The sequence below is a fragment of the Perognathus longimembris genome, chromosome 13 (genome assembly GCF_023159225.1).
Source record: "Perognathus longimembris pacificus isolate PPM17 chromosome 13, ASM2315922v1, whole genome shotgun sequence".
NCBI classification, from domain to species: domain Eukaryota; kingdom Metazoa; phylum Chordata; class Mammalia; order Rodentia; family Heteromyidae; genus Perognathus; species Perognathus longimembris.
This window is the reverse complement of record NC_063173.1, coordinates 11,166,572-11,181,156: the sequence shown is the minus strand read 5'-3', so window position 1 is coordinate 11,181,156 and position 14,585 is coordinate 11,166,572. Positions and strand designations below refer to the sequence as shown.

Genomic DNA, 14,585 nt, shown 5'->3' with positions numbered 1-14,585 from the left:
AATAAATAAATAGAAGTGTCATAATTAAGCCCATTATTTTCTTCTGCTAATATGTGCTAATAAAAAAAAATCATAGCTTACCAACTCTAACTTCACCCCTTTTTTTAAACAACCTTATTGATATGTAATCAGCAGAATATATAACTTCTCATTTAAAGTATATAATTAAATAGCTTGTAATATATTTAGAAAGTTACACAACTGCCACTCTGATCAATCTTAGAACATTTTTCATCAACATAAATAAATGTTGTATCCCTTACAAGTTACTCCTTTATGCCAGGTTCCCCAAACTCTTAGAACCACTCATCTACCTTCTGCCTCTGTGTGGTTAGTTCTTCTGGGCATTTCATTTAAATGGAATTTGTATAATATATGTAATTGTATAATATCTAGCCTTTTGTATCTGGGTGCTCTCATGTTTCCACTGTTTGTTGATATTGTATTATAATACTTAATTTTATGGCCAAATAATATTTCATTTTATGGAATTTTATTACTTTTTGTTAACATTTATTAGTTGTACAAAGGGAGTTTCATTGTGACATTTCACACATATACTAATATGTGGAATTTTATTTACAATTCTATTACTTTACTACCAACAAGGTAGTAAGTGTAAAGTTAAGGGAGAAATCTTAAGTGTGCTAAATTTAAAATAATGAAAGTGCTTAGAAATGTTCATGTCTTCAAGTATTATCAGATCTTACTTGCTACCAGGGCCCGCAGATGAAGTATGAATTCTGTACCTGTCACTTGCCTTTATGGTTCTCCTCCTCCTTCTCTTTATATCCCATCCACTTCAGCCACAAAAGGAACTAGTTCTAATAATGCTGTTATTAAAATTGCCAAATGCTGTATGCACCCACATTTTTCTGAATCCTGTTTCCTGCCTTGAAAACTCTATGCTAACGTTGAATTCTCCCCATTTAATCCTGTTGTTCTTCAAGACTCCACCCAGATGTTAATATCTCTGGAAACTTTCTTTGACCTTCTCTGACTGAATTGGTAGATACTCCTTTTGTGAGTCCTCACAGATACCTGCATTGCCTTTCTCCTGTACATCTGATTTGCTTCTGTTTCTCAGGCCAAGATCTGATTCCAGTCAGCACCTGGCCTATGTGGGTAAACCTGAGTGGCATCAGAAAGTCAGCCTGGACTTGATAACTTCTTGGTCCAGTTAGGACATCCATTGTATACAGGATCATCCTTTGCTGCACCTCAGCAAACAAACGCCTTAGCAAATGGCCGGGTCAGTGCTGAGGTTAGAGCCCAGGCCATGTCTGCCCTGGCTTTCAGTGTCCTACCTAGAGCATCTTCTCTCATTTTACAGATCAGCGGTTTGAGTGCTACATTTGCAGAGATTTTCCTGGAAATACTCCAAAGCAATCTTCCAGAAGGAGTCAAATTGTCAGTGAGGGAGGTAGGTGCTCTTTTGGGAAGAGGCCTCCCTCAAGATGAGGAGAAAGAATGGATTGCCAGGTTTTTCAAAACAACAGAAATGTGAGGGGCTGGGAATGTGGCCTAGTGGTAGAGCGCTTGCCTAGCATGCATGAAGCTCTGGGTTCGATTCCTCAGTACCACATAAACAGAGAAAGCCGGAAATAGCACTGTGGCTCAAGTGGTAGAGTGCTAGCCTTGAGCTAAAGAAGCTCAGGGACAGTGGTCAGGCCCTGAGTTCAAGCCCCAGGACTGGCAAAAACTGAAAAAACACAAAGAAAAAAAACAACCCAGAAATGTATGTTCAGCCCCCATAATAATGAGGAGCATTGTGCAGTCTGGTGGTGCTGTGATTGTTATTCCAACACTGTTGAGGCTTCTGGGGGTGATGCTTTGTGTACCATAGATCACCTCCATCTCAGTGTCCTGCTGTTAGGGGGGACCCATGACACTCCCAATTCTCTCCTTTGAAGCAGTTATGTAACATTAAGAACATGTTTAAAGATTACACATAGTGTAATCAATCAGAACACAAATAGGAAAATGTACCTTCAAGAGACAGTTCCTAGGCCTTCAAAGCTTCCCCATAACCTAATTGAATATCTCCACGCTGGTCATGTAGCTGGGTGCCAGTCTCTTGCCTATAATTGAGGAGGCTGAGATGTAAGGAGTAAGGTTTGAAGGCAGCCTGGGCAGAAAAACCCACAGACTCTGTTTTCAATTAACTAGCAAAAAGCCAGACTGGAAGCATGGCTCAAGTGGTAGAGTACAAATGCTGAGCAAAACTAAATAATCTGGGCACCAGTAGCTCATATCTATAATCCTGCTACTCTGGGGGCTGAGGTCTGAAGTTTGAAGATTGAGGCTAACTAGAGTAGGAAAGCCTATGAGACTCTCATTTCCAATTAACTACCACAAAAGCCAGAATTGCAGCTGTGGCTCAGTGCTCACCTTGAGCAAAAAAAGCTCAAGGACAGTGCCCAGGCCACGAGTTTAAGCCCCAGGACCAGTAAAGAATAAAATAAAATCATAAATGAATAGCTGAATACAAGTTCAAGGCTCTGACATTAAGCCCTGGTACTGGCACCTGGTACTGGTCATGAGCTAGAGCTATGACTCAAGTGTAGGGTTCTTATATAGCAAGCTTCAGCCTATATTCAAGCCCCAATACTAAAAAAGAAAAAAGCTAATCAGAGGAAGTTTGGTTGGACATGGAAAACTGGCAGAACAGGTCCTTAGGAACTTTAGCCTAAATACTAGTTATATTCAGGTCATGGATTTGCATGACACAAATCCATCAAGTCATGTTAGACCAGTACCTTTGCTTTACCCATCCCCCTTTTTTCTAAGGACATGTTTGTCAGCTTGTTGACTTGCATCTATGAACATGGAGGTTCTGTTCTGGTCAAGCTGACAAACGATTCCAGTGCCTGTAACTATTATTTCTTATTATAAAAGGATATCTCCCCCCACTTCTCCCCCGCCACACCCCCAGTCAAGCGGCTTTAACTTAATGGCCTGTCTCTGAGCTTCTTTTTGCTCAAAGCTAGCATGCTACTATGTGAGCCACAGCACTACCCCTGGCTTTTCCTGTTTATGTGGTACTGAGGAATCCAACCCAGGGCTTCGTGCATGATAGACAAGCACTCTACCACTAAGCCACATTCCCAGCACTGAAGGGATAATTTTTACATTAAAGAAAAAATGCTCACTGGGTGCCAGTAGCTTATGCCTGTAATCTTAGCTATTCAAGAGGCTGAGATCTAAGGATTATGGTTCAAAACCAACCCGGGGCAGGAAAGTCTATGAGACTCTTATCTCTAATAAACTACTCAGAAAAAGCTAAAAGCAGTACTGTGGCTCACATAGTAGAGCGCTAACTTGAGCAAAAGAAGTTCAGGGACAGAGCTCAGGCCCAGAGCTCAAGCCCCAGAACTGGCACACACCCAAAAAAAGTGCTTTTACTCTGGCGATTTGGCTCAGTGGTAGAGCGCTTGCCTAGCATGTGCAGGGTCTTGGGTTTGATCTGTGTAACAAAACAGCAATAACAGAAGTGTAGTTCTTTACATGTCTGAGAAGTCTCATTTAACTTTGAAGCTCTGATATCTAATACAAATCTCAGACATGGTAATGAGTCTTGAGAGTTAGCTGAATCCCAATTATTCTCTTCAGAGCTAGCTCCTGGGCCCATTTGGGATGTTGTACGTAAATGAAACTAAAAGCTCTGTAGTAATTCCCACTACTTTTCTTTTTGTTCTCCCCAGCACACTGAAGAAGACTTCAAGGGAAGGTTCAAAGCTCGGCCAGAACTTGAAGAACTGATGGCCAAGCTGAACTAGCTACCACAGATACTTTCATTTCCACACTGGTGGTACTGGGTCCCAAGAAGAGCTTCTTAGGTGGTCAGACTTAGGTAGAAGACTGACCCTGTGGTTTCTTGATTACTTATTTCCATACTGGGAATGCTTTCTTTCTGTGACATGGAAGTACTTGTCAGTTATTACCACTTACCTTTGAAATAACCTGGAGTATCCAGCTAATAAAAACCTGCTGCTATAGTTGCTAGTACTGTTGTTGGTGTGTATGACAGATGGGGAAGGGAAGGAAAGGAGAAGAGAGGTGTGAGGCCATCTTGACTTTACGAAGAGATTGTTTTCGTTTTGTCTGATGCTTTGGCATAGAAGCATGTTCCCATTCCGCATTGTTTCAATTAGAGTAAAGTCTTTCTTTTTTTTCCTTGAGGTAATTTCTTGCTGTAATCCAGACTGGCCTGGGACTCACTTTGTAACCCAAGCTGATCTTGAACTTTGAGATGCTCTTGTTTCAGCTTCCCAAGTTCTAGGATTACAGGCATATGCCACTCTGCTTGGCTTGAAATCATCCTTTAAAGCAATCTAGTTTTGTAGTGATGTGGGGATCATAGCACAAATAAACTCCCTATATTAGTTCATTTTGTGTTGCTATAATGAAATATCTGAAACTGGGTACTTTTTTTTTTTTCCCTGCCAGTCCTGGGGTTTGAACTCAAAGCCTGGGTGCCGCCCCTGAGCTTTTTTTGCTTAAGGCTAGCACTCTGCCACTTGAGCCACAGCTCCACTTCCAGCTTTTTCTATATATGTGGTGCTGAGGAATCGAGCCTAGGGCTTCATGCATGCGAGGCGAGTGCTTTACCACTAGGCCATATTCCCAGCCCCAAATCAGGTATTTTGAGATGAACATTAGTTATATTTAGTACAGTCACAAAAATCTCCTTCTGTTTTTATAAATATTTATTGGAACAGCCCTCCTCACTCAGTGTTGTCTATGACTGCTTTAATGCCATAATGGCATGGTTGAGTAGTTAAAACAGAGTCCACGAAGTTAAAACACTATCTGCCCCCACCCCTTTTTGGAGGCTTGAACTCTGGGCCTGGGCACTGCCCCAGCTTAGGGACAGGTAGACTAGCACTCTACCACTTTGAGTCACAGCTCCAGTTTTCTGCTAGTTAATTGGAGATAAGAGACTCATGGACTTTCCTTCCCCGGGCTGGCTTTGAACCATAATCCTCAGATCTCAGCCTCCTGAGTAGCTAGGATTACAGGTGTGAGCCACCAATGCCTGGCTATTTGGCCCTTTGTAGAAATAGTCTGTCAAAGACTTATCTAAGTCATTAAATCTCAAACTTCTAGGGAACATGGAAATCACCAGGATGGGGTATTTTTCCAGCACAGACTCCTGTCTTAGCTCTTAAAATTCCATATGTATGGTCTAGCATTTGTATCTTACAAGTTCCCAAGTGATACTTGTGCTGATAATCTAGGATTACCTCTTTAAGAACCTCGAGTTAGGCGGCCTCAATGTTTTTCCTTTTCTGAGCACTCGTACATTCACGCAGAATAGCTATCATTTATGAAGCTAGACCTTGTGCTGGTGGTCTCTCAGGATATGTGTGTGTGCCTATGAATGTCTATTTGCATGAGAATATGTGAGAATATGTGTGTGGCTGTGTGTGTGTGTGTGTCTGAATCTCACATTTATTGGTCTCTTACTATTCAGAAATTCTCTTTCAGTTTATTGGTATTATCCTGATCTTACAGGTAAGAAACTGAAGTTAGGAGAGTTGAAATCACTTTTATCACACAGCTAAAAGGCAAATCTCTTGCCCTATACATCTGTGTGGCTTCTGCCCCGAGGTATGGGAGAGCTGTGAGCAGTCTCAGCACTTCATGTACTTTTCTGGCTCATCAGCTTCAGTCCTGCAGTTATTCGGATTCGTTCACTTGATCTCCACAGATAACCAGAGGGAACTCAAATTTCCTTCTAAGGCATAACACTACCGGGGGGACAGGTACCCCTCATTAAAATGCTCCTCTGAATTCAAATGGAAGACTCAGCAGGTCAAGATTTACAAGTGGACTCCATTGGGAGTGTAGGCAGACTTTTCTAGGGGAGGACTGATGTTTTGGTGTAGAACTGCTCATTACTGAGTTTCCTTCAGGGAATTAGAAACAAAAAAACAGAACTTAACAAATGAGTGAGATTCTGGGGGAAGAATAGTGACATAAAGATGCAAAGGCAAATAGAGTTTAGTGTACTTACATGCATGCACACCCATCCCATAGCACATACACAACATACAATGTCACATGAGCAGCTCAGAGGAGGCTGTTAAACACATCAGTCTTTGCCTAGTTTTTTTTTTTTGTCTACATGTGAAAGCAGGACTCCGAATATCATAAATTAACAAGATATTGAGCTGAAAGACTAGGACCAGCCAACCCATTGTGTCCTTTAAGAACTGCATGTTCAGGGCCCAGGGAGCTGTGCTGTTGCACAGCGTCACGGGGCATTTCACTGGCAGAGCAGCAACAAGATTCAGATCTCCTGATTGCCAGTCCATCCCTTTCTACTGCATCACCGAGGGATGAGTCAGGCTTATCTCTTAAGTAGGAGGCAGCTGGATTCTTTCTCTTTGGAACATTCCTATCACTCACCTAGTTGATGATTTATCCTCCCACTCGAGTCAGAGGGTTTTTGTGGCTCATGGTTAATCTGACCTGAGAAACGGAAATTGTTCTTAATGTCTCATCCTGGCAAAAGAAATAGGAGATAATTTTACTGGAGCGTCAGGGCTACACAACAATTAAGTTTCATGTGGGTCTCTAGAGTGATGGGGAGGGGGGGATAGTTTCTTAGGATCACAAAACAATGAATAAATTAAACAGAACAAAACTATCTGTGCTCCAGGTTAAAAATACCTTTCTCTATCTCCTTGAGACAGCTATTACAAGGAAAAGAGGCAAACAAACCTAGATGGGCCTTGGGCTTCTGCATGTATTAGTTTTCAAGAGTCTAGTGTTTTGTTTTTCTGGTGGTTAACTTCACCGAACTTCAATTTTCTAATTTGTAAAAATGGGATAATCCCTTTTTTAGAGGTAGGAGATGGAGACAAAGCAAAGGCTTAGTAATTATTAGCTATTATCCCCTTCTAAATAATTTTAGTATTTTCTTTGTGGTTAATTGGAGATAAGAGTCATCCTTTCTATGAACCGGGGTTCCTCAACCTCCTGAGTATCTAGGATTACAGTTGTGAGCCACCACATCTGGCATGAAAGGTTTTTTAGCCCAGGCACTAGTGGCTCACATCTATAATCCTAGCTTACTTAGGAAGGAGCCTGCCACCTGGAGCCAGCCTGGGCAGAAATGAAAGACTCCAACTCTAGTTAACCAGCAAGAAAGCTGGACTAGAGGCATAGCTCAAGTGGTAGCGTGTCATCTGTGAGCAAGCAGTCCAAACAGGCAAGAGGCTCTGAGTTCAAATTGTGGTACTGGAAACAAAAACCCCAAACAACTTTAAAGTAGAGGCATGGTTTACATATAGTGAAACACAGACTTTAACCATGTAGGTCAGTTTGGAACTGATCTGTTTTTAAACTGCATCTACCACTTATTTCAAAATAAAGAACATTTGTGTTACCCCAGAAAGTTCTCTTGTATTCTTTCAGCCATTCTTCCCTACAGGCACTGACTAATTTCATTTATATTGCCATAGGTTGGGTTTGTCTATCCAGTATGACATATAAGTAAAATATGCAGTGTGTACTCTTGGGTATGACTTTACTAACTCATTTTGTTATGTTTCCTTAGTTCAGTGCTTTATATTTTTAGTTTTGAATGCCCAGATGGGGATAAAGAATTCCTAGAACTGTTAAAGCATGAGGGATAGGCAGGAGAGAAAAGAGCAGTAGTCACTGGTTGAAAGTCAGAATAGCTAGTTTCTACTGTTGGCTCTATCAATGCATAATCTTTGGAGTCATTTCTCTGGGGAAGGAAATAGACTTATCAAAGGTCATCCACTCAGCCAGTGAATGGCACACCCATGGATTGTGCCAAGGCACTCAGTTCTCAGTTTGGTGCATTTTACAAGGACTTTTAGGGATTGATTGTTATGTAGTTCAATAACTTTACAGAAGGACAGAATACCTAGGTCAAATGGGCAGTTTTCCTAGCTAAAACTAGAAAATTCTATAGCTTTTGTTTTAGTCCTTTTCCTCTAGGTGAGAGTGCTTGTACCTTGGAGGCCTGTGAAATAACAGGCTGTGGTTCTCTGTGATTTTGTCACAGAGAAATAGAGTCCGGGTGTTTGACTTGTTAGGAAAGCTCTGTGAGCATGCATTGGGTGAATTGGAACTGCAGGAAAGACTGCAGGCAAAGGTGGCTTGTTTTACCCATACTTAGATCTCTGTATACATTTGATTTCCAAATGTCCATCCTGCAGAATCTGAAATGGTGTAGCTGTTACATTCTCCCTGGAATAACTCATTCTCAGACATTTCAGCTCATTTTTCAGGGTCAGTTCACCATTCAGACAGAATGCCCAAGCTACTAACCAAAGAAGAATCCTTACTTCCTCTGCCAGCTTTAGACCCCCTTGCTGAAGCAGAGGAGGGAACCCCAGTATTCTACCAAGGGGAAGTGTAAGATTTCAATCTGGACTTGCTCCAGTCTTCCAATTTCTAAAGTCAGCAGACCAAAGACCTAGTCTGGCAACCTTACCTAGGGAGAGAGGCGTATCTTCTGCTCAACTATTAAAACACATTACAGTGAACCTTTGTACAGAGTACCCAGCCAAGTCCCTGGACAAGGACCTTGCAGCAGAAGAGCTAAACCATGAGTCTGATCTAGGCCTGATCAAGAGGGGACCCAGCCAAGAGATCCCCCTCTCATGCCTCTCTTCCCAGAATTGCTAGGGGTATGTTTACATTGTATTAGAACAGGCATAGACCACCTTCAGCTCTAGCTCCATGGCTAGGCTGCAGAACTGAGGTGGAAGAACAACACCAACTTTATATCTGAGTTGCTTACACTTACTAATTTTTCTTGTAAAGGGCTGGCAAAGTGAACTAATAACATAGTCAGTGTGGGCTATTCACTGTGTTAAGCCGCGCACTAGAGGCATGTGATGGAACAAGCCAGGCGTTAAACAAGAAAGGCTTAGAGTTCCATCTTCAGCCCCTCTGTAAAAAGGTGTGAATGCTGTGTTGGGAGGATTGGATCCGACGTCATAACTAAAGATACACAATAATGATGGCAGACTTAGTTTCTAAGCTCATTCATTACATACATAATTCACTATTTTTATAACTCATTCTTCCAACAATTCTGAGCAAGGTATTTTCTAGTTCAGAGGCTTGTGAAGAAAGTAATACATACAACCTTATGTGTGGGAGTGCTGGTCCTGGGGCTCCAACCCTGGGTTTGGGTGTTTTTGAGCTTTTTTGCTCAAGGCTAGCACTCTACCTTTTGAGCCACAGCTCCATTTCTGGCTTTTTGTGGTTAATTGGAAACGATTCTCATATACTTTCCTTCCCAGGCTGGCTTTGATCTGGGATCCTCAGATGTCAGTCTCATGAGTAGCTGGGATTACAGGCATAGTCACCAGTGCCAGGTTGTTGTAGGAAGCCATTCCTCCTGCTAAGGCTGGCCTTTCATTGATCTGTGCTAGCATCACTCCGCTCTCTCCATGACCTAGTACTTTAAATTACAAAAGGTAATTACATGGCTCAATTTAAAAGTTTTTCTAGGAGCTGGGAAAAAAAGTAGCTTAGTGGTAGAGTGCTTATATAGCATGCATGAGGCCCTGAGTTCAATTCCTCCATACCACATAAACAAAAGTAAATAAAATTAATAAAAAAATAAAAGAAAAAATGGCATTAAAAATCTACTTTACAGTAAAACTGTGCTTGTTTTTGAATTTGGATCCTTTTCTGGGCTAGCCATACACAGTATGTAGTTTTATGAAACTGGGCAGTGGTAGTGAATCCAGTGTCTGGCCAGACAGCTGAAGGTGAGCAATGGGCACTACAGCGCAGTGTGTTCGGTAGGTTAGGTGTATTAGATGCGGTGTGTGCTCATGTGGTATTAGAGATCAAACCCCAGGACTCGTGCGTGCTAGGTGAGTGCTTTATCACACAGCCACACTCTTCATTTCTTCTGCTTAAAATGCATTTTTGTTTTTTGAGACAGAGTTCTGGGACATAGTTCATTGTAGCCTCGAAGTCATGATCCTCTTGCATCACTGTCTCAAGTGTTGGGATTACAGGTGTGTACCATCACACCTGGATGTTAAATGAACTTTTGACTTAGGGTATTTTCAACTTGTGATAGGGGTTTATTGGGACATAACCCCATCAGAAGTCAAGGACCACTTGTCCGTAGAAACTTTCCTATTAGAAGGTCCAGAGGTGTGACTCAGTGGTAGAGTGCCAGCCTAGCAAATACCAAGCCGAGTTCAAACTCCAATACTGGCCAAACAAAACAAAACAACCCTCCTGATATAGAATCATATAGTCCTTACTAATGGAAATTGTATATTACTATATTATTATTCTATATATTAGTACATTATAACCAATGCTGCAATAGTACATTTTGTTAAAAAAAAAAAGGAGGATCTCTAAGAGGAATTAGCTTGTATTGTTAAGCTATTTATAGATCCCACCAAGTTGCCTCTAAAAGCTTTACTAGGATCCTTAGCTAGTATAAATGCTCATTATATACATACTGCTTTTGTCATTCAGTAGAATCAGTTAATGTTTGTTATTGTTTTGGTCAGTCATGGGGCTTGAACTCTGGGTCTGGGTGCTGTCTCTGAGCTCTTCCGCTTAAGGTAGTGCTCTACCACTTTGAGCCACAGTGCTACATCCAGTTTTCTGGTGGTTTACTAAAGATAAGTCTCACAAACTTTCTTGCCCAGGCTGGCTTTGAATTATTATCCTCAGATCTCAGCCTCCTGAGCAGCTAGGATTACAGGCGTGAGCCACCGGTGCCCAGCTAATATTTTGTTTTTCAAGTCTGTACTTGATTACCTGGGAAAGAGTATATTACATTTTTCTGCTTTGGAGCATACTTATTCACTTTTCTATGTGCCTCTTCTTCCCTTGTAGGCATTTTTCATTTCTTCCAGGTGATAATCCTTTCTGTGACAAATAAGTAATGCTGGCTTCATTCTCCAAGGCTCAATCTCCTTGGAGATTCTTGCTGTTGGTGGCAGCTCCAGTGCACTGCTTACTTCCTCTGGTGACCCACAGCAGCACCAAGCATACACAGACCCCAGGACACAGACTTCAGCTGGGCGCTGGTGGCACACACCTGTAATCCTATGCAGGAGGCTAAGTTCTTGAGGGTCACAGTTCAAAGCCAGCCTGGGATGTAAAGTCCATGAGACTCTTTTCTCCAACTAACCATCAACACCCCCCCCCCCCCCCCCCGTCGACCCCGAAGTGGAACTGTGGCTCAAGTGCCAGGACCAGCACCAGAGAGAGAAAGAGAGAGAGAGAGAGAGAGATACAGGTTTACTTACCTGTCATATACCCTTCCATCTGAAACAGGGCTTTACTGCTCCCTTGAACTCATACCTTCTCCACTTTCTCTCTTCTCTAAAATTCCAGCACAAAGTGCTCAAGGTAGATTTTAGGGCCCATTATACTTCAGATTTGGACCTAATGTACAGGTGATCAAGAAATATTTATTGTGAATGACGATGAAAGCACTTCACTGGTTGCAGGGATCCGTCACTTCCCAGCCCATTTTCTACATAGGAATGTGCAGAATGAAATGGATGGTTTTCTGAGGAAAGATCAGTGGTAGCAACAGTTAGGAACTGCAGAACAAAATCCTCTGAGAAGAGGCATTATTCAACTCTGGGAAGTTGTCAAGTAGGAATGCAACAACTATATTATATATAGTATTAACAGCTTTCCCACTTTTCAAAAGCTGAATATCTATTTTAATGTGAAACACACTTTTAAAATGTCAAGCTAACTCTATGTGTTGGCTGGGTCAGGAACAGACTGCAGCTGTTCATTCAGCAGACTCTGGCATATAACAGGTACCCATTTGCTGGAAGTTTCTTGTTTTCTTCTTTCCCTTAAGATGAATGAAATATCCAGGATAGCTTATGACATAAAAGGCCCTTCTGCCCTTATTAAGACAATAAGTCAACTGCTCCTGAAAAACTATACTCTAGGTAACAGGCAGGCAGTTTCCAACACATGCCCCAGAAACACTTTCTGTTGTTGAGCTTGTGAATGAAAAAAATAGAGATCTGATCAGGAGACCAATTTATCTTTAGTTTGTGAATTTACTTTGCAAATGACAAATGTCCCCGTAATCATATCTGTACTTGGGACACTGACCCAACAGGTGCATGAGGAATGTGGCCCTTATCCCATTTTTTTTTTTCCAGTCCTGAAGCTTGACCTCAGGGCCTGAGCACTGTCCCTGGCTTATTTTTGCTCAAGACTAGCACTCTGCCAACTTGAGCCACATATATGTGGTGCTGAGGAATCGAACCCAGGGCTTCATATATACAAGGTGAGCACTTTACCACTAGGCCATATTCCCAGCCCCCCCATTTTGTTTTACAAATATTGGTGGGACAAGAAGGGTGAGGATGCGTGAAACATGATCATTAAAATATAACAGCTCTTGGTAATCATGTCCAAACCCATAGTATTTGGCCCAAATATTATAGAGCTTTCGGAGTGTATTTGTTACTCTTCTCTGTGCTTTTTCTTATTGATGTTTAGGTACTTTTAGTTTATTCCTAGGTTTTACATATTCGGGCCCACACTTCCACTACTTAGGAGTCCTTCCTCTCAAGGTCTTTGTGGGTGCTGGTTTACGCAGGGCCAGGCTCAGGGCAGCTGGCTGCGAGTGTCAGCAATGGGCACTGGCTTGCTCTTTTCTCTTCTGCAATTCCTCCCGCCGCTTTGCCTGCTGCTCACTCATGCAGTCCCTGAAGGCCTGCACCTGAGGCTGACACTGCCTCCAGTCCTGGTGCTGCGCCATGCACTCCTGCAATGCAAAGTGAGAGGCGGCGCAGCCAGAGCGAGAGATCAGCTGATCCAGAGGGTCTTCATCATCAGCATCCTCCTTCACTTTTCGGGCCCAGTTGTGGCCTTGAGGGACAGAAGTTGACATCCTGGGTAGTCTACAGAATACCAATACAGCAGGTAAGATCAAAGTACAGATATGATTATACTAAGATTCTTGTATTATAAATACCACTGACTAGACTGCACTGTGAAAGCCTGCTTATATGTCTGTCTCCCCTGGAAAACTAAGCTTTCTGGTTTTGTTGTTTTGATGACAAATACAGAGTTTACCTTGGTGTTTCAGCACTGGCCATGGCACAGTAGCCTACAAAATAGTCTGAATCGAAACTATGTAAGCGTGCTTACATCGCACTCAAAAAGTTCAACAAACCAGGCCTTTGTGGCTCATACCTGTAATCCTCCCTACTCAGGCGGCTGAAATCTGAGGATTACCATTTGAAGCCAGCCAGCTTTGGCAGGAGAGTCTATAAGACTCTTATCTCCAATTAACTACCAAAAAATCAGAAGTGGAGCTGTGGCTCAAGTGATAGAACACTACTCTTGAGCATATAAGCTCAGGGACAACACCCAGGCCTTGAGCTCAAGCCCCAGGACAGGCACACACGCGTGTGCATGCACACGCGTACACACACACACATTCAGTGATTAGGCTGATGGTGTAGCTCACTGGTAGAGTGCCAAGTCCTATACTCTAAGACCCCTGGGTTAAACACCACACCATACCCCCCCAGCAAAACAAAACATAAACACTTCAGTGACTGGAGAAAATGTCAGAACAAGAAATGAAAGTTGGCAAAAAGACTAAGTGACAATAGCAGGGCTTTGCAGGTCATATTAAGGAGTTTAAGGCTTTTTAACAATGGGGAGGGCTGGTGATATGGCCTTGTGGTAGAGTGCTTGCTTTGTATACATGAAGCCCTGGGTTCAATTCCTCAGCACCACATATATAGAAAACGGCCAGAAGTGGCGCTGTGGCTCAAGTGGTAGAGTGCTGGCCTTGAGCAAAAAGAAGCCAGGGACAGTGCTCAGGCCCTGAGTCCAAGTGCCAGGACTGGCAAAAACAAAACAAAACAAAAAACAATGGGGAGGTCACAAGAGGAATATCACTTTTTACCTCTACACAAAACTCATTTGCTTTGCAGGCAGAATTATTTGGGGAGTTGTCTTTGAAATAGGCATGAATTGATTGGTTACCTATAGCTTTGTTTTTGCCTCATTGGATGCCTTTGGGGGTCATTTAGTCATCTCTTTATTTTTTCAAATCTATTTATTTAGTTATCAAGACCCGGTAAACACTGCTGCAGTCTCCCCGCAGTACAGAAGAATCGATCCCAGCTCAGAGACAAAGACGGGCTGGACGGTTGGCAAGCTGAACAGCCCGAGAAGGATGGGAAGAGTAAAAACCCACGGCGTGCTAAGGTGCTCGAAGCTCCCGTCCCAGCTTAAGAGAGAGGACGCATGCGCGCGAGGGGCCGCCGGCGCCCTCGCGTCGTCCCCGCGGCGCCCTCCCCGCGCAGGGACGCCGTACGTGATGCTCACCTAGCCGGTAGCGATAGAAAAGGCCTCGGACGCGCGCTCTGGACTAGCGGCGCGGGTTTGGCCAGCGGTTCAGGGAGCTATATTCCTCCCCTGCCCCCGGGAACCAGCCTGTCTGGGGAGCTTGCGAGAGGAAGGGCCCGGAACCCACCGCGCATTTTCATTGGTGGCCTGTGGGTATAGATCCCGCCTTCGGTCCTCTCGCGTCTTTTCCAGAGAGCCACTTCCGG

General features: G+C 43.0%; 2 protein-coding genes across 4 annotated transcripts in view; one reads left to right on the top strand and one right to left on the bottom strand.

The window, feature by feature from the left end:
• The window catches only part of Mrpl48 (mitochondrial ribosomal protein L48), a 45,522-nt gene extending 41,683 nt beyond the window's left edge, over nucleotides 1-3,839 (top strand). The window contains exons 7-8 of the mRNA XM_048359509.1: nucleotides 1,334-1,423; nucleotides 3,705-3,839. Of these exons, the coding sequence (XP_048215466.1) occupies nucleotides 1,334-1,423; nucleotides 3,705-3,779 (165 nt within the window). The 3' untranslated portion in view covers nucleotides 3,780-3,839. The remainder of the gene's footprint in view (nucleotides 1-1,333; nucleotides 1,424-3,704) is intronic.
• Nucleotides 3,840-12,027: 8,188 nt separating this feature from the next.
• On the bottom strand, nucleotides 12,028-14,493 carry LOC125361228 (cytochrome c oxidase assembly factor 4 homolog, mitochondrial). 3 transcript variants are annotated; one of them, XR_007212917.1, is made up of 3 exons: nucleotides 14,359-14,493; nucleotides 12,347-12,914; nucleotides 12,028-12,169 (listed from the first exon to the last, which is right to left on the bottom strand). XR_007212917.1 is itself a non-coding variant. In XM_048359510.1 (2 exons), the coding sequence occupies exon 2, from the start codon at nucleotides 12,902-12,904 to the stop codon at nucleotides 12,641-12,643; it is 264 nt and encodes an 87-aa protein (XP_048215467.1). In that variant the 5' UTR covers nucleotides 12,905-12,914; nucleotides 14,359-14,493; the 3' UTR covers nucleotides 12,337-12,640. The 3 variants fall into 3 exon arrangements, 1 of the variants encoding a protein (XP_048215467.1); XR_007212916.1 differs by lacking the exon at nucleotides 12,028-12,169 and having other exon boundaries at nucleotides 12,337-12,506; nucleotides 12,591-12,914; XM_048359510.1 differs by lacking the exon at nucleotides 12,028-12,169 and having other exon boundaries at nucleotides 12,337-12,914.
• Between the last annotated feature and the right edge of the window lie 92 nt (nucleotides 14,494-14,585).

Coding starts and splice junctions, on each gene's coding strand:
- LOC125361228 (XM_048359510.1), bottom strand. CDS start 12,904: ATGTCAACTTCTGTCCCTCAAGGCCACAACTGGGCCCGAAAAGTGAAG.